Genomic DNA, 24,166 nt, shown 5'->3' with positions numbered 1-24,166 from the left:
ATCCAAATGCAACACCCAGTCCTCGATTAGACTGTGGTTTTCACAGGCCGGCTAGAAACAACATTTGGGGATAGTACAGGTCTGAACACAGGCTGGGCATCGGATGATATAAAGATACACTGCTAGGTATGATCGTGGTAGCATAGCTGAGCAGAAAAATGCTCTGACGTCTCAGACACACACACTAGACTGTTTGAGAATGAAAGGTCACGATGTCTGTTAAAATAGCTCAGAGAAAAAAGATGATGAAGCAAGGTGGCAAAGTGTTCACCGTGAGATGTACATGACATTCACTGCAGGTGTAGGTGACATTCACCACAAGATCCATGATGTTCACTGAAGATGTACATGATGTTCACCACGAGATGCATGATGTTCACGATGTTCATGGCTAGATGTACATGTTCACAGTGAGATGTACATGATGGGGTCGAGGTATTCGCTGTACGTTTCTCCTCAGTTTTCCGTATGTTTGAATTTTTTCATGATAAAAGGTAAAAATAACTCCCAGTCAAAATCCCAGCCAGTTATTCTGTAGATACCAACACTCAATGTTTCTCAAGTTTTCTATGTAGAGGTGACGGTACCAGAAGAGCCAACGCGGTATTGAAGGAGAAGAACAAAATCGGAGCGCAGCTAGGACCTGACTTTAAAGATTTACTATAATTTACAACAGAAGAAGTATAAATAGCACATCTACCAAATCAGTATACCAAGTCCAAACATCACAACATATGTTTACATTTATCACAATGGTTAAATTTAAAGAAGAACAAACAGTACCTATGTCAGCCAGGAAGTGACAAACGAGGCCCTCTCACCACCAATAAGTGACGAGATAAATTGGAATAATCTTTTTGTTTGGTAGTAAGCTGGAAACGATTGTCCTCTTTAAAAAAAATTATTTATTTGAGAGAAAAGCGAGAGACAGTGTGCAGGTGGAGGAAGAGGGGAGGGAGACGCAGACTCCCCACTGAGCAGGGAGCTCAAGGTGGGGGCTCCATCCCAGGACCCTGGGATCATGACTTGAGCTGAAGGCAGATGCTTCACCAACTGAACCACCCAGGCACCCCTGTCCTCTTCTTTTAACAAGAAAACTAACTCCTTCGCTATCTCAGATTCCAGAGCCCTTCTGATGGCCTTCTGCAGTGTCTATCTCTTAGATAGAACTATCTCAAGCAGAAAATATCAAATCAGAGAGCATCACCTCTGCAAGACAGATTTAGCAAGAACAGCTTTCTTTCAACACACATATTTCAAACCACATTTTTCTCTGCACAAGTCAAAGAAGGTATTTACTTCAGAAAAAAAAAAAATGGATCAATCCTTGAGTCTCCACAGACCTTCCCACTAGTGTTGGAACCTTAGTGTATGAAGCTCTGCCATCATATTGCATATTGTGCTCTTTCAAATGTGTGATTAAATAAAAACATTGTATTGTTCCCTTTTCCCAACCTGAAATTTCAGTTCTTAAAGAATATGTTTGCCTGGCTGAATGGAACTCAAGTCAAAAACGAATAAATTAAGCCATTTCTGAAGTGAACTGTATCAAAAATAGTCAAAATATAGCTCCACCCACGTGGGGCAAAACTGACAAATCACTGGAAATCCAATGCCCACCTCATCTCCTAGTTATCACATCACCCCTGATTGCAAAGTTAGCCGTTGAAAGATAATTTCTGCACGTTTCAACTCTCTGTGATAGGACTTAGTTCTCTTACCCCACACAGAACAAACAGGCACCAGGAAAGATAGCAGGTCCAGTGAACATGCATTTCTAACATGGATTCCGCTTTTATCCATCATGAGAAGCCCCACGAAGTGCCACCTGTGTGCTTGGAGAAAAGCTACATAATCTCTGTGTGCCTCAGTTTTTTCATCTGCCAGACAGGGACAGTACATCTTAGATCAGTGATAAAAATGGTTAACATTAATTTCTATAACAGTGTATGGGGTGGGGTGGCTCAGTCAGATGAACGTCCAACTCCTGATTTTGGCTCAGGTCATGATCTCAGGGTCCTGGGATAAAGCCCTGCATCGGGCTCTGCATTGGAGCCTGCATTAGAGTCTCTTTTTCCCTCTCTCTCTGCCCCTCTCTACCCCTTCCTCCCTTCTAAATAAACAAACGATGTAGATATATGAATTTATACTGACAAACTCCAAAGAAACAGACAGATAAAAATAATGGCATAAAGGCCATAGGATTAAAGGGGATTTTTTTTTTACCTTACATTTTTTCATTTGCATTGTAATAGTTTTAAAATAAACACTGGAGAAATTATTTAGATATCCAGAGAAACAGCAAAAAATTAATTTTCATTCAAAGGATTTTCATCTGACATCACAATGAACATGGTCAGTTTAATCACACTGATAAAGAACCTGAAGAAACTCAAAGAATAATCGTATAATAATAGAAGCTATTATTGAGTTAGCAATTACTACATGGCAAACACTCTACCAAGTACCTTAAACATATCCACTCAATTCTCATTGTAAGTCTAGGAAGGAAGTGCCATCATTACCTCCATTCTACAGGTGGAAAAACTGAGGCGCGGTACATGGCACACCCATGATCACAGAAATGGTAGGTGTCTAAGGCAAAATTACTACTGGCAGGGAGCTGATGTGGTCCAGGGACTCACCTCTAGACGCTCAAGACTGTTTACTGCAAGCCCTTGCAACTTTCAGGCTGGGTTTTGTTTGCTTCCCAGCTGCATGAACATCAACCCGAGTAGCAGGCACACTGGTGGTGCCAGAAAGTGCTCCTCCAGGCAGCCCCCAGCCAATAGGGCCAGGGCACCTGGGAGATAAATGCCCTAAACCTCCTGTCTCTGGTTGGATAACTCTCGGTGGTTTCCACACTGTCTCTGGGGTTCCCTCCTCAGGTGCCCTCAAAGGTAACTCACCTAGCAGAGGTAACTTTACTGGCTTCCTTCTCCTCCCCATCTCTGGTCTCCACCTCCCCATCTCTGGTCTCCACCTCCCCACTGGTTTTCCTGGGATCCCTATGAAACAAAAAACCACCAAAGAAAACTACCTCTCTGGACACTTCTGTCTCAAGGCCTGCCTATGGGGACCTTCCAAACCAAGAAAATAATACACACAGTCCAGCTATACTACCTCATGCCCCCAAACACTCTACCCATCAAGCTGTACTACCTACAATTTCAATGAAATGGCAGGGAATGTTCCTTCAGTGTCGATCCCAAATGTGCTCTCCTTTGAAGGATCCTGAAAATAGACACGTAGCCCTTAAATCATAAAGTGCTAAGTGCAGGACTTAATACAGGCCATATGGAAACATGTGGCATCGTGGAGGGGTAGACAGGAGCTGACAGATCTGTCATCTCCCGAGGAGCCCTTCTGCTCCCCCAGGACCCAGAAGAGGGTTCTCGTGAAGGGTAAGGCCTGACAGTGAAGCTTGGCTTAATTTCGCTTGAAGGAGCAAAGTTTGATTTTCTGTCCCAGGCAAGAGGCCTGCTGAGAAAGCTCAGAGCTGGCATCACGGTATGTTTCTCATGTGCCGAGCTCCGTGCCACCATATGACATGCATTAGGGCATTCATTCCTGGGGTTCCTGCCCACCCCATCAGAGCAGTTATGCACCCACTACAGAGAGCAGATGAAGCTTATAGAAGGGAGGTGACTTGTCTGAGCTCAAACAGCTCTGAGCTGGAACTCCTATCAAGTCTCCCTGACTCTGAACCCAAACCTTTTACCAACAGGTTATACAAGTCCCTGCCGAATGATCATTATAATAAAGTCACCACCTGCTGAAGCACAGATTATGTGCAAAGCACTTTAGATATGTGATTTCTCACTTTTACCACAGCCTACGAGTTAGAACTACACCATATATGGTGTAAGCTTCACATTCATACATTAGCCCTGTGAAGTATTATGTCCATTTTATAGGCAAGAAGACTGAGGCACCAGGAGGCCTTTCCCCAGCAGGTGCTGGTGCAGGGAGCCAGGCAGGCTCTGCTCTCCGTTGCTGGCGGGACCTCCTGGGCTCCGCAATGCCCTTTGCACTCTCTGCAGCGGGATCCAGCCTCCCCTTCTGCAGTTCCTACTCAGACTCAGGGCTTAGGGGGAGCTGTGGCTGATCTACCTCCTGCCCACTTGTAGGGAAACCAGTGGTCCTCCCACAGGTGGGACCTGCAAGTGCTCCCAAGTCTTATCTTCTCAGAGTGACTTGACCCCATCCCATTAAATGTCTAGGCTCTCTTTCTCTCCCTCTGGGACCTCTGGGACCACATAGTCTCCTACTCCTATTCTCATAGCCCCCAAAGCGCCAAAGAGATCTAAGTGAGCAGATCAATAGCCTTATCAAGGGAAAAACAGATCGTGGATTATATGACATACCTTCTTTTACCTAAGTCTATGGGGCTTTTGTACTCAGTGAAGTCAGTTAAATAAATCCAATAATATTTGTTTCTTAACAATCTGTGCTGGCCTTCTGATATTACACTCCTCATTTTGATGACACACTCCAAAAAATTTTTCAATTATGGCAATTTCAGCTGACTTCCATTCCCAAAAAACCCCCTCTAAGTCTCCCAAGGAGAATAAATACACCATATTTCTTTAAAATATGCATGTCTGGCAATTCAAAAGGGTACCATCTGGTTCACATAATTTCTGCATGAAGTTTCCAAAAAGCCTATAGCACATACATGATCCACTCCTGCTGCAACAGAAGCCAAAACATTCCATTGGTATCGTACAAAGTGACTCAGGCTAAGTGAGGTGAAGACTGGCCATGGTCCTTGCAAGGGGATATGATGATCAATTCCCTTAGAACATGGCTCACAAGTTAAAATGCATATATTTAATCAAAGTCATGCTAGAGAAGAAGGATAAACATGGAAATGACATCACCCTCAAGAATCAGTTTTGAGCCATGGGAAAAGTAAGTAGAGAACTGGCAAGGAAAGCACACTGGGGCTCCTACAAAATGATGCAAAGGAGAAGGCAAAAGAAAGTTGGAATAATTAAAACAAGAAGGCAATGATGGAAGTGGAATGAACCCAGCCAGGGGAGCAAGTACTGTTTCCCTGGTGAGGAATTACAATGAGGTGCAGGGCAAAGTGCCAAGCAACCTGTAACCAAAAACACTTCTTGGGTCCTCTAATTCCTCGTCCAAGTATATTACAGCCATTCTTCTCTAGTGCTCTACACTTTGGGAAGGCATTAGCACAGGTGACTTTTGAGCACACAAGTCTCCTGAATTACATGGCAAGAATGCATTTCCAGAGCAAAGTCCTTCCCAGGTCACCAGGATGAATTAGAATTGTTAAGTGATTGGAGAGCCTCCAAAAAATGCACAGCCCAATTGCAGATGTGGACAAAATGTTTTCAGTGCTCTGTCCGGGTCTTCAAGAAATGTGCATACCGACGTACATAAACTCCCCAGCCTTATAGTTCAGAGCCAAGGTTGGCAAACTTTTTCTGTAAAGGGCCAGACATTAATAACTCAGGCTTTGTGCTCTAGGCTGTCACTTGTCACAATGATTCAACCCATTACAGGGCACAAGTGGCCACAGACAACGTGTATACAAGTGAGCATGGCTATGTGTCAATTAAACTTTATTTATGGACCCTGAAATCTGAATTGTAATTATCATGTGTCACAAGATATTATTTTTTTCTTATTTTCTTCAATCATCACAAAAAATGTAAAAATCTTTCTTAACTCACAGGCTGTACAAAGAAACAGGCAATGGGCTATACTGAGCCAATAGGATATAGTCTGCCAACTCCTGGGTTAAAGCTTCTGTATCATCCAGAGTCTACATATATGACATCTGTTTCAAATGAATGATGAAGACAACATTTTGAAACATATACAAATATTACAAATCCTGAAGAAGAATGTGGAGGACAGCAATGGGTGTATCTCCACAATGGTGACAAGCACCATACTGTACTGTCCCAGAATCAGACAGGCCTGTCCTTGAGAGTTCACAGCACCACGATCCAGCTGCAAAACCTTGAACAAGTTTTATTTAACCTTGCCCAGCCTTAAATCCTTCCTCTGTAAAAGGGGCATAACAAAGTACCTTCTTGATAGAGTTATCATGAGGATGAAATGAGATCCTGCCTCTAAAAATATTTTGCACAGGACCCAGAATTTCTGCAAAGTAAAGCTGTTTAGTATTAGTATTCTCTGACAATACTCACAAGATAACAGATTGGTTGATTGCAAAACATTTTTCCTGGATCTGAAGGTAAGATTTTTAGAAATCCTGACTCCTAACTTATAAAAGCTAAAACTCCAAATAAAGTAGATATCTAACACAAACTGATAAAATAATAAAAGGGCATTTTAATTTTGCCACAACACCTCAGTTATCCAGTTACCGGGAATCTAGAAACCTCAGATTTCTGTAAAAGTTGTGAGCTCGGGATCCCTAGGTGGCGCAGCGGTTTGGCGCCTGCCTTTGGCCCAGGGCACGATCCTGGAGACCCGGGATCGAATCCCACATCGGGCTCCCGGTGCATGGAGCCTGCTTCTTCTTCTGCCTGTGTCTCTGCCCCTCTCTCTCTCTCTCTCTCTCTCTCTCTCTCTCTCTCTCTCTGTGTGACTATCATAAATAAATAAAAATTAAAAAATAAATTTAAAAAAAGTTGTGAGCTCGAACTCATGAAGAAAATGCAGTATCAACAATCATTTACTCACTCAACAAGCATCTCTGAAGAACTCTGCGTGAGAAGAGTTTACAATATCTACTAAAAAAAAAAACAAGAAGTCACAAAATAATTTCCACACAATAAACATGACATTATCAGTGTGTGTGCATCAGGGCTCAGGGAGTTGTGAGGGCAAGCAGGGGCTTTGGAAGAAGGAGGAAGAAGACAGAGAATCTGGGTGAGCTGGAGTTCTGCAGGCTCCAAAGATGGCAATGGAACCTTCCAAACAGAAGTAATAGAACAGGTGAAGGAGTGAATGAGTCTGGGGCTGCTAGAGAGTGCCAGCAGAGGGCTGCTAGAAGGGTCTGGGACCATAGGAAAGGTCATCACACACCAAGTTAAGGAATTGAGAGTCTACCCAATGGCTCTGGGGACCCCAGGGAAGCCCTGGAAAGAGAGGGCTAGGTCCCTGATCCCCATGGAGCAGGTGGATGTGGGGAGGATGGAAAGGACGGTGTGAGTGGGAGGAGTATTTAGGAAGTAGTATCTACATAGGACCAGTGACTGAATGTCGATGAGACTGGGAGCAATTAACAAAAGAAGCCATAAAAATAGTCAAGAAGCAGAAAATATGGTAGATTCCAGGAGAGACGATGGCATGGTCTGCTGGTCTACAATCAGTATGTGTGTGTGTGGTCGGGGTGGCAGGGGGTTAATGGATGCCAGCTTCAGATCCAGGAACAGCCAAAGAACAAGAAGAAAAGGGAGCAAGGAAAACACACACATATAACACACCTCCCAGGCTTGTGCAGATAGGGGGGAAAGAATGGCCAAGAGCCAAAGCAGCAGGTGGCGCCTTGTTGTAGCAAACGCTCACGGAACGTGTCCCACGTGCTCCTTGCGTAGTTCCTGGAAAATCTGCTACAGGAACACTAAAAATGCATATAAATACACAGAGTCAGATAGGCTTTAACTTTTCGCTTTACTTGTTATTTTAAAAATGATGGCAGCACACAAAAATACTGCACACCTTTCCTCCCGACCGCACAGAACAATTTATCAGCCTATGCACTGATTAATTCATTCTTGAAAATCACGTTCATTAAATGGGAAAAAGCAACACACGTAGAAGCCTTCATCATTGCAGAGCTCAAGCCCTCGCTGGAAGATGAGAAAGCTCTGTGAACTTGAGAACACGCCTTCACCTCTCTGGTATATGGATGAGACCCCAAGGCAGACACTCGGATGCAGGGAGGAAGGAGATCCAGGTGCTTTTCATGAGCTGTTTATCTTTTATTTGTTTTTAATTTTATTTATTCACTTGAGGGAGAGCGAGAGTGAGAGAAGGGAGAGTTGGAGACGGAGAGGGAGAAGCAGGCTCCCCAGTGAGCAGGGAGCCTGAGGCAGGGCTCGATCCCAGGACCCTGGGATCATGCCCTGAGCCAAAGGCAGACACTTCACTCACTGAGCCCCTCTCATTTGTTAACATGGTAGAAGCAGCAACTACTTTATCAGGTTGCCGTGAGGATTATGTATTTGTGTCAAGTACCTACTTAGAATCCGTGCAAAAAAACACACTTACTACATGGATATTCCAATGAACAACCTCTGATATTGGTCTCATTATTCCTTAGGGATGAGGGGACCAAACCCAAGGAGAGTTAACTTACTCTCCCCCAAAGTCACACTTCCTGGCAAATACAGGAAACCTACTTCTCCCAACCCCAAATCCCATGCTCTTTGGGTATTCCACGCTACCTGCCCTTTGGCCCTCCCCCTCGTTCAGTTCTCACCAGCAATAAATGGCTGGCAGCTCCACCATTTTGGCACAACCACTATTCAAAGGCAGACTCCCAGCCTCTGCATATCCAAGTTCTTTCTACTAATATCAATATAGACTCAGCCCCTGGAAGTTTAGCTCCCAAAGACTGTAGAATGGAGTGGAATGAAAGGCACATTTAACATACTTGACTTAACAACTCCCCCTCAAGGCAGGGAATGACAAGAAAAGAGAAATTCCTTTATTCTCCCCAGTTGCACCCATTCCTACTACTGCTCCTCCAAAATAAAACTGGGCTTCCATCTACTGTCCCCAGGACAGGACTCCACTGCTAAAAAGCAAGATAAATAAAAGAAATTCTTGGCTTTTGCGCTTCCAATGGCCCAAACCCTAGCTATTTATGGCCAAACCATGGGATTTTATATGTCATTTACACTCTGAAATTTCTTCATTAGATGCTAACTGTACAACACCACTCTTGGTCCAGATGTCATCCCCTCATATTGAGAAATTAACCTTAAAGAGATATGACCAGGCAGCCCGGGTGGCTCAGCCGTTTAGCGCCGCCTTCCGCCCAGGTTGTGATCCTGGAGACCCAGGATCGAGTCCCACGTTGGGTTCCCTGCATGGAGCCTACTTCTCCCTCTGCTTGTGTCTCTGCTTCTCCCTCTTTCTCACTCTGTGTCTTTCATAAATAAATAAAATCTTAAAAAAAAAAAAAGGGAGAGGGATGACCATGTGCTTTAGACAACAACTATCTTTTCATGGAAAAAACACCTGGTTTAAGACATTAATTTGACTAATAGGAATCCAGTATGGATCAAATTCAAAGCTGTTGGTTAACTTTTTTAAAACAAATTTTATGAGTTATAAAAAATTTATTAACATCTGCTTTAAGACACTTGACTTTTACTTATGATTTGACGAGAGCACCAAAGAAGGGGTTTTATGTGCCTTAGAATATTCTAGAAACTACCTATTTTTGCATCCTCTTCTTAAAATATTCCTAAATAGGTCACTACAAGCAAAGCACTAGTTCCACCTCATTTCTTGCCAGCGTTTGCATAGTCGTGTGAGGCTGCCCACTCATTTCAAAGCCTGCCTTCTGCTGCTCTGCCCACTCAGCACTGTCGAATTTGTATCATGACTTGACAGCTCTCTGCCCTTACACCTGATCGTTCCTCAGCTCCCATATGATGCCAGCCAAGCTCCTTAGGGGAGCCTAACCCAACAGCACATGGACAAATGCTCAGTTCAGCTCCATCCAATGTGCCTTCCAACAAAGTTTCCAGGAACATTCCCAGACCAAAAGCTAAGAGCCATCTTGTCAGAAACCATGTTTAGCTCCTAAGCAAGCACTGGATAGAACACAGAAGAAGCCAATCAGTGACCTGGAAGGTAAACAACAGAAATTACCCAATCTGAACAAGAGAGAAGAAATAAACTGGGGGAGAGGGGTGGCAAATAAAGAACACAGCTTAGGAACATGTGGGACTATAACAAAAGATCTAACATTCATGTCATCAGGATCCTAAGAGGAGAGAGGAAAGACAGGCAAAAACCAAATAAACAAAAATCACCACACTAGAAGAAATAAGGGCTGATGGGCTGTCTTGGTGGCACAGTCAGTTAAGTGTATGTTTCTTAGGCTTGGCTCAGGTCATGATCTCAGGTTCATGGAATTGAGCCCTGTGTCAGGCTCCACACTCAGTGGGAAGTCTGCTTGAGATTTTGTCTCCCTCCCCCTCTGCCTTCCCCTCCACATGCTCTAATTTCTCTAATAAATAATTCTTTTAAAAATTTAAAAGAAGCCTGAAAATTTCCAAATTTGGCAAAATACATAAACATACAGATTCAAGAAGTTACCTAAAAAAAAAAAAAAAAAAAGAAGAAGAAGCTACCTGAACCCCAAGCAGGATAAACAAAAAAACCCACACCAAAAGAACATGGTCAAACTTCTAAAAACCAAAGAGAAAGAAACTTAAAAGCACTGAGAAAGAAATGATACCTGACATATAGAGGAAAACACCATCCAAATTATAGATTTCTCATCAGAAATCACTGAAGTCAGAGGAAAACAGCACACTATTCAGTGCTAAAAGAAAAGAGTGGTCAACTAGGAATCCTATAACTAGAGGAGGTATGCTTCTGGACTGAAGGGAAAATCAAGATATTCTCAGATGCAAAAAAACTAAGAGAATTTGTTGCCAGCAGATCTATCCTAAGGATTAGGGCTGGAGGAATTTCTCAAAACAGAAAGGAAAGTTTGAAAGAAATAACCCTGAAATATCAGGAAGGAGGGAAGAAAATATATGGTAATTAGTATAGACTCTGCCTCTTGAATTTTCTAAATTATGTTTGATGACGAAAGCAGAATCACTGATGATTAAGTGATGAGGAGAAAATCATAATCATAGGACACTGATGTGTTTCCAAATATATACAGAGTAAATATTTAACAGAGAGGAAATATTTAACACAATCATATTATAAATGGAGGAGAATAATTGGACATAAAGGGAGATAAATCTACATTTCACTAAGACTGGTAAAATTATGACACTGTAGACTCTGATAAATTATATAGCTAGAATACAATACCTTGAGCAGCCACTGAAAATACTATACAAAAAGATACACTCAAAAACACTATAAAGTTGACCCTTGAACAACACAGGTCTGAACTGAAGGAGTCCACTATATGCAGATTTTTTTTAAGGGTTAACAACAGCCACAAAATGTTTATTCACAACTGTCCACCCCTTGCTCCACCGGACCTAATCAAAGGAGACAGGTGCAGAGGTTGAGCCTGCCGCCCTAACTCAGGGGTGGAAGCAGTCAGCAGCTCCTCTATAGATCCAGAACCAGGCATGGCTGTATGTCATCTAGTATATTGAGGGGGTTGATGGGTCTAGGGGGCTCCCTGGCCCTCTCACCACTGGAGTCCTTTACACACTCAGGCTCCAGGGCTGCCCCAGGGCAGCCACAGAACTCAGAGCCCCCCACCTCCCTCCAGCTATACCATCTTCCCCAAGCCCATACATCCAGGTGTGCCTGTTGCTGCCATTGGTCACAGGCCAGTGTACACCTCCAGGCAGATGGAGCAGCTGTACTGTATCTCCAGGTCTACGTTGCTGCCTGGGGACTACTACTGCTGAGCTGAGACCACCAGGCTGCAAAAGATTAGCATCCTGGGGCCACTGCTACCACCCTGTACCACTCTCCCCCACCTATACACGCTGTTTTCCAACAAATACACATATATACCACCAAATACCAAATGTATTTTCTCTGCCTTATGATTTCCTAGTAACAATTTCTTTCCTCTGGCTTATTTTATTATAAAACAACAGTGTATAGTACATTTAACATACAAAATATGTGTTAATTAATTATGTGATTAGTAAGGCTTTTGGTCAACAGCAATCTGTCAGTAAGTAAGTTTTCAGGGAGTCAAACTTATATGTGGATTTTCAACTGCAGGGACACCCCTCATCCCCCTATTGTTCAAGGGTCAACTGTATATTAAATCAAAATGAGTAATGTACAGGAAAGCAGGGAGGAAAACATGAAATAAAACACACAACAAACGAAAAACAATTAAATGGTATCCTTTAGCCCTAAGGTATAAATAATCACATTAAATGTAAGTGGTCTAAATATCTCAATTAAAAGACAGACTGGCAGACTACATTAAAAAGCATGGCTTAACTGTCTACAAGAAACTTACTTCAAATATTGTAATATAGGCAGATTGAAAGTAAATAGATGAAAAAATATTGTATCATGCAAACATTTAACAAAAGGAAACAGAATTGACTATATTAATATCAGATAAAGAAGACTTCAGGGCAAAGAATATAACCAGAGACAGAGAGTGGCATTCTACAATAACAATGGATTTAAAAATGTAAATTGCGGGGGAGGGGGCACCTGAGTGGCTCAGTGGTTGAGCCTCTGCCATTGGCTCAGGTCATGATCCCAGGGTCCTAGGATCAAGTCCTGCATCAGGCTCCCCTTGGGGAGTCTGCTTCTCCCTCTGTGTATGTCTCTGTCTCTCATGAACAAATAAATAAAATCTTTAAATAAATAAATGGGTAAATCCACCAAGTAGACACAGCAACCCTAAATGTGTATGATCAAATAGTGGGCCTGCAAATTATATAAAGCAAAAACTGATAGCAGTGAAAGAGGAAATAGACAAATGTATAGTTCCATATATGAAGTCTTCTCCCAACAATTAACAGTACTTGAGAGAAAAATCAATAATGATATAAAATAATTCCACACTATTAACCTAATCGATATTTATAGAACATTCCACCCAACAACAACAAATACATGTTATTTTCAAGTACTCACAGAACACATACCAAGATAGACCATATCCTGAGCCAGAAAATAAACCTCAACAAATTTTTTAAAATTGAAATCATGCAGAGTGTGTTCTCTAATGACAATGGAATCAAAATCAATAACAGGAACATAACAGGAAAAATGCCAAGCACTTAGAGACCAAAATGCACAATTCTAAATAATCAATAGATCGAAGGGAAAAACTCAAGGGAAATTAAAAAGTACACTGAACTGAATGAAAATTAAAATACAACATATCAAAATTTGTGAGATAGAACTAACACAGTGCTAAGAGGGAAATATGTAGTACCAATGCATACATTAGGATAGAGGAAAAACCTCAATATCAATGATCTGATTTCCCTTAAGAACATAGAAAAATAAAATAAATAACAAAATAAACTAAAGCAAACAGAAGAAGGAAATAAGGAGCAAAAGTCAATGAAATTGAAAATAGCAAAACGACAGAGAAAATGAAACAAAGACCTGGTTCTTTGAAAAGATCAATAAAACTGACCAACCTCTAGTAAGGCTGACAAAGTAAGAGAGAGAAGACACTAATTACCAATACCAGGAATGAAAGGGGGGGATATTACTATGGACCCTCTGGACAACAAAATTATAATAAAGGAATACTAACTCTCCACACATAAAATTGATAACCTAAATGAGATAGACCAATTCCACAAAAAGTACAAACTAATAAAATTCCCAAATGAGAAACTACTTTTAATGATTTTACTTTTAAGTAAACTCTACATGCAACATGGGACTTGAACCCACAACCCCAAGCACCGGTCAAATGAGAAACTTTTAATAACATATCGTTTCACTAAAAAAAATTCTACTAAATGTCTAAAAAACAATTAGGACCAATTGTATACAATCTCCTACAGAAAACAGAATAAGAGAGAACACCTCCCAATTCATTTCATTAAGGCAGTATTATCTAACACCAAAGCTACACAGGTAGGGTTGCTTGGCTGGTTCAATTAGTAGAGAATGCAATCCTTGACCTTAGGGTCATAAGTTCAAGCCCCATGTGGGCAGAGGCTAGTTAAATAAATAAATAAATAAATAAATCCCTACAAAGTACCAAAAAATAGCAATATTCCTCAGACACAAAAATATTCATGAAAAATACAGACACAAAAAAATCCATGCAAAATATTAGCAAATAAATTCTTCTATTCCTATAAATTTATTCTATATATTTAAAAGAAATATACACAATGACCAGGTGCATTTTATTCCAAGGATGCAAAGTTGGTTCAATTTTCAAAAATCAATTAATGGAGTCCATATTAATAAACTAATGAAAAACTACATGATCAAATCAACTGATACAGAAAAGCATTTGACAAAATTCAACACCCATTCATGATAAAAGAAAATACTCAGAGAAGTAGAAATAGAAAGGAACTTCCCCAATGTGATAAAGAACATCTGCAAAAACCCTACATCTAACACTGCACTTGACAGTGAAAGACTAAATGGTTTCCCCTAGGTTGGGGAACAAGGTAAGGATTCCATTTGCACCACATTTATTCAAATAATGCTGAAGATTCCAGTTAGTGTAATAAAACAAGAAAAGGAAATAAAAGGTATATAGATTAGAAAGGAAGAAATACTACTGTAAATTTACAAGAGTAAATCACATGGAGGGTACGTCCACTGTCTAGAAGACTCAACAAGGGAAAATGTCAGTGCTCCCCAAACTGATACACAGATGTACTGCAACTGCTATCAAAGTTTCAGAAACGTGTTTTTGTAGATGTAGAAAAGATTATTCTAAAATTGAGACAAAGACACTAGAATAGCTTAAAACAATTTTGAAAAAGACTAGTGTGGAAAGAATCAATCTACCTGGTTTCAAGACTCACCATGTAGCTACAGTGATCAAGATGGGATTATGTTGGCAAAGGAATGGACAAATACACATAGATTAATGGGAGAAAAAAAAAAGAGAAGACATGAATATGCTCACACGACTATGCCTAAGTGATTTTAACAAAGGTACAAAAGCAATTCAGTGGGTTTTCAACAAGTGTTGAATCTGGGTATCTGGTATCCATGGTGGATATCTATGGGCAAAAAAATGATCTCTGGTCCAAATCTCATGCCTTATTTTAAAAATTAACTCAAAATGGATTGCAGATTTAAATGTAAAACCTAAAACTAGAAAACTTTTTAGAAAAAAGCAGAAAAAATCCTCAGGATCCAGGGCTAGGCAGAGTTCTTTTTTTTTTTTTTTCTAGGCAGAGTTCTTAGATAACAAAAGCATGATCCAAAAAGAAGAAAATTCTCATATAGGACTTCATCAAAATTAAAAACTTCTGCTCTGCAAAAGACCAGGTTAAGAGGATAAAAAGACAAGCTACAGACTAGAAGAAAACACTTGGAAACCACACGTCCAACAAAAGACTAGTATCGAGAAAATACAAAGAATGCACAATTTTAAAAACTGTATTAAAAATGAGCTAAAGATATGAACAGACATTTCATGGAAAAGGAGATACAGAAAGCCAGTACGCTAAGCACATGAAAAGTTGTTAGCAGTTAGAGAAATACAAATTAAAACCACAAGGAAATTAAAAATAAATAAAATAGTAACAGTAAATACTGAGGAGGATGAGAAAGGATTGGAACCCTCACACATTTCTGAGAGGAATGTACAATGGTAAAGCCACTCTGGAAAACTGAGACAGTTTCTTAAAATACTAATCATTTAACTACCATTAGATCCAACAATTATACTCCTGGGCATTTATCCTAGAAAAATGCAAACTTAGGTTCACATTAAAACCTGTACATCAGGGCACTTGGGTGGCTCAGTGGTTGAGCATCTCCCTTTGGCTCAGGTCATGATCCCTGGGGCCTAGGATCGAGTTCCGCATCAGGTTCCCCGCAGGGAGCCTGCTTCTCCCCCTGCCTGTGTCTCTGCCTCTCTCTGTGTCTCTCATGAATAAAATCAGTCAGTCAATCAATCAATCCTGTACATATATATTTACAGTAGCTACATTCGTAATAGCCCCAACCTGGAAACAATCCCCATGTCCCTCAACAGGTAAGTGCTTAAACTGTGGGATGTCCACCCCATGGAATACTGCTGATACACACCATGACCTAGATGAATCTCTATAGTATCATATAGAGATAAAAACCAATCCCAAAAGGTTATAGACCATATGGTTCCACTTATTCAACACCTTCAAAATGAAAAAATTAAAGAGAAGCAAACAAATTAATGGTTGCCAGCAGTTAAGAGGGAGAGGGAGCAGGAGGGAAGTAGGTGTGGCCATCACCTTCCGCAGCTGATGGATGCCTACTGTAAACTGACTGTATCAGTGGTAAGTATCTTGGTTGCCATCACGTACTACAGTTTTGCAAAATGTTACCACTGAGGGAAACAAACCATGTAAAGGGTACAGGGATCTGTATTATTTCTCAAAATTGCTGGTTAATCCAAAACTACCTCAATACAAAATTTAACTTAAAAATACATGGGGTCATAAAGGAAACCAACAATACTGAATACACTTGTCAAAATATTAAGATATTTGTGACATGGTTTTCAAAACACCTGGGTAATGTGATAGTGAAGGCGTATGTCTATTTGCATTGGGTGGTCAGGGAAAACTTCTCTGATGAGGCACTCTGAAAATTCTGTGCTGCACTCTAAAAGAAAAGGAGGAGACACCCCGCAATGATCAAGAGGAAAGGCATGGCAGGTTGAGGGAACAGCTACCACAAAAGCCCCAAGACAAGAAGACCTTAGCCCAGTAAGGGAACGAGAGGTCAGTGCATCTGATCACCAGCAGGAGGGGGAGGAGAAGGCCCAGTGATGTGTGGTTTCCCATGCCAGGGGAGGAGGAAGTCTGGTTTGTATTCTAAATGCAACTGGAAGCCACTGAAGAATTCAAGACTTGCAAGCAGAAGAATGATATGGTCTGAGGCACATTTTAAAAAGAGCATAGTGAGCACTGTAAGTGGATGGTAGCACTCGGAATAAAGGTCTGGGAACGGGGCAGGAGGCTGCTGCAGCCGTCCAGGCAAGGGGAGCCCATGGCCAGGACCAGGAGGAGCATGGCAGCAGAGATAAGAGAAAGATGAACACATTTGCAGTTTATTTTGAAAACAGAACCAGGAAGAAGGACTCTCTGATGAACTTCCTTTCCAATGAGGGAGAGAAAAAATATCAAAGATGAATCCTGGGTTTTGTTTTGTTTTCATTGAGCAGCTGAGCACACAGTCAGTGTGATTTACAGAGACAGAGACCACCAGCAGAAGAACATGTTGGGGTGGAGAAAATGAAGAGTTCAAGTTTGGAAATCTTAAGTTTGAGAGCCTTTTAAATATCCAAGGGGAGAGGTGCCTTTTGAGTTTGCAGGAGTTTGTATTCAGAAGGAACACCTGGACTAGAAATACAATTTACAGGGCACCTAGGTGGCTCAGTGGTTGAGCTTCTGCCTTTGGGTTAGGTTGTGACCTGGGGTCTTGGGATCAAGTTCCACATCAGGCTCCCCACAGGGAGCCTGCTTCACCCTCTGCCTATGTCTCTACGTCTTTCTGTGTCTCTCATGAATAAATAAATAAATCTTAAAAAAAAATAAATAAATACAATTTACAAAGTAATCAAAGTATAGATTGTCTATACATCAGTGAGGCTGGATGAGAAACCTTGGTGGGGGCAGAGGCTGAGAAAGGGGGAGGTACCCAAGCCAGAGCCTTGGGGCACTCCAGGATGTCCTTGGGAAACGATGGGGACCAGGGTGGTCAGAAGGAGCAATAAAGGAGACCAAGAAGGTGAGGCCAGGGGAAAACCCAGTGAGTATAGGAGTTGTGGGCAGAGTACAGTCCACAGGGTCACAGGCTGCTGAGAGTCAGGTGGGGAAGCGACCCCAAGGTGTGGCAGCTGGGGGGCGGAGGCTCACTTGAGACCTAGGCCTCAGGGTGCTGGTGAAGACAGCTGGCAGGAACCAGCTGAGAAAGAGATGAGAAAGTAGAGATGCGGCAATAGACAATGTTTTCAATACACTTTGCTGGGAAGGAGAGAGAGAAAATAGGATGGGGTGAAGCAGGATCTCAGACCAAGGAAGGACTTTTCCATATGGGAATGAGAGGGATGGGGTGTGAAGCCCAGTGGGGAGGCAGTGTGCAGTGTGCAGTGTCCTTGTTTGTCCTTCCAGGACAAAGAGAGTAGCACCCACTCATTAACTGGCAGATCCTTCTCAGCTGTGGAATCGTGGAAGAAACGACAGGGATGTGGGTGAGAAATACGGCTTAGCCATCAGGCTCAGGAGGGAGTACCCAAGGCATGAGGCCTGGAGGAGCAGTAGCTTCTGCCACTGATGGATGCTCTGAGCAGGCAAAGCAAGCCCTTAGAGGCATCAGTGTTTGAGAAAGATTTATCCAGTGCCGAAGGAAAGTCACCACCATCCAATGGATTAGAAAGAGAGCCAGAAAGAACAATCCCAGGCTCACAGAGGTCACTGCCATCGGTGCTGTGGTGACAACATGTGTACATGACCCTGCGAACTGCAAGGCAAGAGGAAAGGCATTTCATGGAACCCCAACAGTTAGCAATGCAACAGTCCCTTCCTGATCCCATCCCCAGCTGCCCCCAGACCCTTCCCCCAACTCAACACCTTCCCAGATTTCCACCGAAATGCAAAATCCAACTACCCACATTTTGCTGGTATAGAACCTCCAGAAATATGTTTGCCTATTATTTAACCAATACGGTAGTATATCAGTCTTATTGACTGGCAGTTTAATTTCCTAGGTGAAAGAATGCTCCCCCAAATACACATGATCTCCCCCCCCCACACTTAATTTTGGGTAACATCATTTACATTCAATTTGTTACTAAAGCTAAAAAATTAATCTGAAAAAAACAGCCAAAAAAAAAAAACCCTGCTTTCAAACGCCTTTTAAAATCAAATTCCAAGTGAGTGGCACCCTGTTACATTTACTTTAGGGGATAAAAAAAAGTCATCAGACTTAAGAAATGTTTTGATTATGTATTTTTTATGTATTTTATGTATTTATGTATGGATTTATGGATTTTATCTATTTATTCATGAGAGACACAGAGAGAGAGGCAGAGACACAGGCAGAGAGAGAAACAGGCTCCATGCAGGGAGCCCCATGCGGGACTCGATCCCAAGACCTTGGGATCACGACCTGGGCCAAAGGCAGAACACTCAACCACTGAGCCACCCAGGCACCCCATGTTTGGATTATACTGTTTAAAGATAATAATCAGTTTGGCTTGGACATCTATTCTAGCACACTGACTTAAATTTTTTTTAAAAAATACAAAGATTTATAGATGAATTTATGAAGCAATCTACGTGGCAAGAAGCAAGACTGTTTAAGTATCATGTATTTTCTGACGCATCTAAGAGAAAAAAATAAATCATTATGGATTTTGTAAAGTGCAGTTTTATCTTTCTCTCTAACAAGACAGTGAAACAAGAGACATTCAGTGCCTCCCTAGGGATTCTCATAATTTACAAAGACTATCCTTCTCTGAAGTGTTTACCCATAAATGGCCAGCATGTGCAGTGGGTTGTCACAGGAAAAATGTCTAGGCCTCTTATGACTGCTCATCATTTCTCTGGTTAATGCATTAAAAGAGAAGGGTGGGGGAGTTACCCCCCACAAAAAAAAGCTGTGTTAGATTCCCACATTCCCTATTGTTGCTGGGTCACAGGACAAAGGTTAAAGAGCACTACTACATAAGGCAAAAAGAAATAAATTTAACATGAAACCTCCAAGGGTCACCACCATCCAGGGTTATCGCCATATGGTTAATTTGGAGACAGAAGAAGAAAAAGAGGAAATATGAACTCTTCCCTAGACTTCTCAGGGCTGAGGAACACATATCCTGGAAGTTCAAAGAGAAAGAATATGGCTATTCGCACAGAGTCCAGGTCAGAGGAAGTCCAGGTGCAGCCTGAACATCCTGTACCAATAGTGACCATTGTCAAGAAAACCACTATGAATTATGCATTATTAAGCATAATTAATGCAAATCAAAGAGTGGTAACAGTAATGTAATTACTCTACATTTTTATTAATCAAGTACCACGTTTGATAAGAAACCACAAGGCCATCTTGAACCCCTTTGTATTTATCTCTAATATAATAATTCAAGCTCTATCCCTTCCAGTAGGAGGATAAACTTAAAAATCCTTTCAAGAGGGAAAAAAAAAAGTAGTTATGAACAAGGGACACTTAGGTTCTAAGTTCCAATGCTGAAGAAGAGAATTAACTACATTTTGTGATCAACTCCACGAGTGCTCTTGTCATTTTACTTTATTTCTCCCTCTTTTCTATTGATCTCCATATGCTGCAAAATGAGGCATAATCTCTGGGGTTTACAGTTTTTCGTTCTCTGTACAGTAAGGGGATTTGTTTCCCACCCCCTGAGAGATAAGTGAGGTACCAAGAAAGAGGAGGTTATGAGTTATTTTACCTTGTCTATTGTGGAGAAAAATCATCTTCGGTCACCATGGTCCTATAGTTCCCTTATTTGTAAAAGATCCACTTTATCCTTTCTCTGAAATACTCTAAGTAAATTAAGAATTTCAGAATTGGGGGGCACCTGGGCGGCTCAATGGTTGAGTATCTAGCTTTGGTTCAGGTTGTGATCCCAGGGTCCTGGGATCAAGTCCCACATCTGGCTCCTCACAGGGAGCCTGCTTCTCCCTCTGCCTACGTCTCTGCCTTTCTCTGTGTGTCTCTCATGAATAAATAAAAATCTTTTTAAAAAAATTTTTAAAGGAATTTCAAAACTTGGAGGTACATACTGTGATATAATCCACACAACATACAATTCACCCATAAAGGTGAATTCCATGGTTTTCGGAATATTCACAGAGTTGTGCAAGCATCACTACAATCAGTTTTAAAACAGAGAGAGACATAGCTTCCAAATCCTCTAATCCAAGATACAGACAAAACTAAGGTTTAGAGGGGGTAAGTCAGGTTCCCAAGGTCACAGACCTGGTCAGTGGCACAACCACTAGGAATTATCGAGCCGCTGACATCATCTGGGACTCCCTTTCCCCTGCCCTGGAAAGTTCTATGTGAATTAAAACCTCCTGTTAAAATGTTGTCTGAGAAGAACGTCTGGCATTTTTTACTGTCATGCTCCCTTTTATATTAAACCCAGTCTAACTCTTCCACCAAATCTGTCCCATGGCCAGATTTCTTAGACAGACTTCTAGAACAGATAAAAAACTTATCTACTGGATACTTTGACGGAAAAAAAAACGTGGTTTGTAAACTGCAGAGAGAATCTGTGATTCCTTCTTTTCCAATAAATGCACAAAAGATTTCAGCTCATGCAACAAATGTCTAAATTAAACCTACTCTCGCTTTCTTTTTTAATGGACTGATGGTGGTTAAACTAAAGGACCTCATCACTAGTGTGACACTTCTCCGATGCCAATACCTTCCTAAGATCTCAACCATTCATGCTTGCTAGTGTTCAGAAACTAACATGAATCACCCTAGAGCTTTTATCTCCATCATCTTTGAGATGTGCTCCTATGAAGTCCTTACCAAATAAACGAAAATCTTCAAAACAGGTCAGTTCCTTGCCAGGAAGGAAGGCCCTCCTAGTTCCTCCTAAGGAAGGCCATGTAACAAGCACAGCCAGCAGTTACTCTGGCACTGCCCTAACCACAGTGGCACCCAGCCTCCTGGCGGCCCAAGCCGAGAGCATGCTCTGGTTCTGAGCTCACAGCAGCACTGCTCCTGCCTTTAAATGCGCCCCCCCACCCCATTTCCATGACACTCCTCTCTCCTGCATCTATCAGTTCTTTCCTTCCTGTGCTCCTCCACCCCAAAAGTTTCCTTTATTCAATAAATATTTATTGAGTGGACACTGCTTATCAAGTACTGGGCTGAACACTGTCCCTAAATGTGGCTGCTCCCTAGAGTCTGTATTTAGCTCCTTGTGCATTTTCTGACTTTCTTGCACTTACATTTTTTAATGTCCACTTAGGGCTTAAATCCCAAAAAGTCTGTAGTTCCAGTCTTGGCCTCAATCCCTGAGCCCCAGATCTGGGCATGCACCTGCCCCAAGGCCAGTGATAACTGAATGGCCCCAGACCATTCAAAGGGCCCAAGGCCAGCGAGGAGTACGCCCAGCCGGCCCCTCCTCCAGGACTCCTCATCACCCTGAATAGCACCACTGTCCGCCCAGTGTCCCCAATCAGAATCTGGGCATCACCCAGTTTCTTCATGGAAGGGGTGTGAGTGAGGGAACAGCGGTGCCCTCAGCCTGAAACTGAGGCTAGAAGAAGAGAATCCTCTAATTTCAGCTGCTTACCAATCTGTGGGAGAAGCAGGATAAGATCTCATTAATGCGGATTCTGAATGAAATCTGTCCACCTTGGTGCTAGCCAAATTGGGGGGCTGGGGCGGGGGCGGGGGGGGGGGCGGAGGACGAGACAGAGCAACAGATCCCGGGCTGCAGGTGTGGGATAGGTTCTACAATGCGAGCTATGCCATGGCCGGAAGAGACTGCAATCTCGGAATACAAATTTGCTTGTCAACACACACACTCACGCACACACAGCAATTTCATGCCTCCCTTCCTGTTTTCCTGTTTTCCCGGTTTCCCCCACTCGGAACGCCCTTCCCCCTTCCCTGCCACCTCCCCCGCCACCACCACCATCCCTGCTCCTACTTAATTCCCAAACGCCGCGTCTCCTCCTCCGGGAAGCTTTCCCGGACGCCCCCATCGGGCTGTCTGCCCGCTCCGCGCGTGGAGGTGCGTCTACCACTGTTTGTTTACGGGTCTGCCGGCGTCTGCGAGCCAGACCGCGGCCCCCCGGGAGCAGGAGCCCGGCCGGCGGCGCCAGGACGGCGCGCAGGCGAGGCACCGCCACGGGGAGCCCCGGCCCGGGGGCGCGGCGCGGTCCCCCTCCAGGCGCGCGCGGGCCCGACCTCCGCACCCGCCGCGAGGCCGCAGGATGCGCCCCGGGGGGCTGCCGAGCGCAGGTCCGGGGGGCGGCGCCGAGCGCAGCGCGCAGGCCTCCGCACGCCCCTCTCCCGCGCGAGCCCCCGCCGCCCCCGCCGCCGCCGCCGCCCCCGCCCCGGCCCTCGGGCGCCCGCCGAGTGACAGCGCTCGGGGCATGGCCGGCCCGGGGCCGCGGGGCCCTCCCCGGCACCTCTGCGTCCCGGGAGGGGCCCCTCGGGTCGCCGGAGGCCTCGAGCCTCGGGGGACCGCGGCCGCCCGGTCGCCCCCGCCGACCTCCCCCGGGCCCCCCTACCTGGCTGGCTTTGTGGAACTGCTTCTTCAGCCCCGCCACCGACATCGCGGCTGCGCCCGGCCCGCGCTGGGGGTCTCCGGGCTCCGCGGGGCCGCGCGGGCGCGACGCGCTGGGGGAGCGGGCGCCTGGCCGGTCCCCGCGCGGCTGGGCTCCGCCGGGCCCGCCTCCCACGGCCAGGGCCACGGCCACCGCCGCTGTCACACTCGCACACACGCGCGCACGCAGATGGCAACACCGCGTTCCGGGGCCCCTGCGCAGCCCATTGGCCGGGCGGCGGCGGTATGCAAATGAGGCCGCCGGGGCCGCCCACGCCTCATTGTTGCGTGGAGACCCGGGCGCCGGGCGGCGGGGCGGCGGGGCCGGCGTGGGGAGCCCCCGGGTGTGGGTCGGGGCGGGCCCACGCAGGGCTGCCTGCGGGCGGGGGCTGCGGCACGGCCACGCGCGGGGAGGGAGGGCGCACCTCTCCTGCTTCTGGGACTCGGTGCGAAACCTGCCCTTGCTCGCCCGCAGCGTGCCTCCCCCAGGCGCAGTTTGGGTGGGGGTCCGTTTTCAGGCAGGGACGCTCCCCAAGTCCGCCTAGAGGTACAGAAACCCGACCGGACGGGGATGGGGGGTGGGGGGACCTGCGGGAGGAGGGCGGCGGGGTAGTTTCTCCTCACCCTGTGCGGTGCCCCGGCGCACCGGGTGCACATGACTGTGGCCTTCCAGGAGAACCAGCAGTTAACGGGTAATTTGCTGATGGATGCAGTGCTCGCTAAGCGCAGGGGTCTCCAAGGAGCTGTGAACCCCGTGCTCCCCACCCCGGAGGAACCACCACGCGCGGGACCCCGCCCCCTCGGTAATTCCTACCAGTTGCATCGGTTACGGAGTCATTTTGCACACTGAGGCCCATCCCGGGGCCTGGAGCATACTGTGCATCCTTGTGCCAGAGCTGCCCCTCACCAGGTCAGCATCTGCACAGAACCCTGCCTCCAGAGGTCCCGAGACCTGCAGCCCACTCTTGGCGCGCTTAACACTGGAGAAACAAACATCCTCTTCCTCCAGGCTCCACCTGAGAGAAAGAGGCTCCTCTTCTCTGAGCCCTCAGCAAGACCCATCTGGGA

The 24,166-nt window shown here is 44.3% G+C and overlaps 1 protein-coding gene across 2 annotated transcripts in view; it reads right to left on the bottom strand.

Annotated features, from left to right (window-relative positions):
• SH3GL3 (SH3 domain containing GRB2 like 3, endophilin A3) overlaps positions 1–23,263 on the bottom strand; it is a 135,768-nt gene extending 112,505 nt beyond the window's left edge. Inside the window, exon 1 of one of the 2 annotated variants that reach the window (XM_025437082.2) lies at positions 23,064–23,263. In XM_025437082.2, coding sequence (XP_025292867.1) covers positions 23,064–23,108 — 45 coding nt within the window. In that variant the 5' untranslated portion in view covers positions 23,109–23,263. The remainder of the gene's footprint in view (positions 1–23,063) is intronic. The other variant, XM_049108512.1, reaches the window with a different exon arrangement.
• Positions 23,264–24,166: the final 903 nt, after the last annotated feature.

Source organism: Canis lupus, chromosome 3, assembly GCF_003254725.2.
Source record: "Canis lupus dingo isolate Sandy chromosome 3, ASM325472v2, whole genome shotgun sequence".
NCBI classification, from domain to species: Eukaryota; Metazoa; Chordata; class Mammalia; order Carnivora; family Canidae; genus Canis; species Canis lupus.
This window is presented reverse-complemented; position numbering and strand designations above follow the sequence as displayed.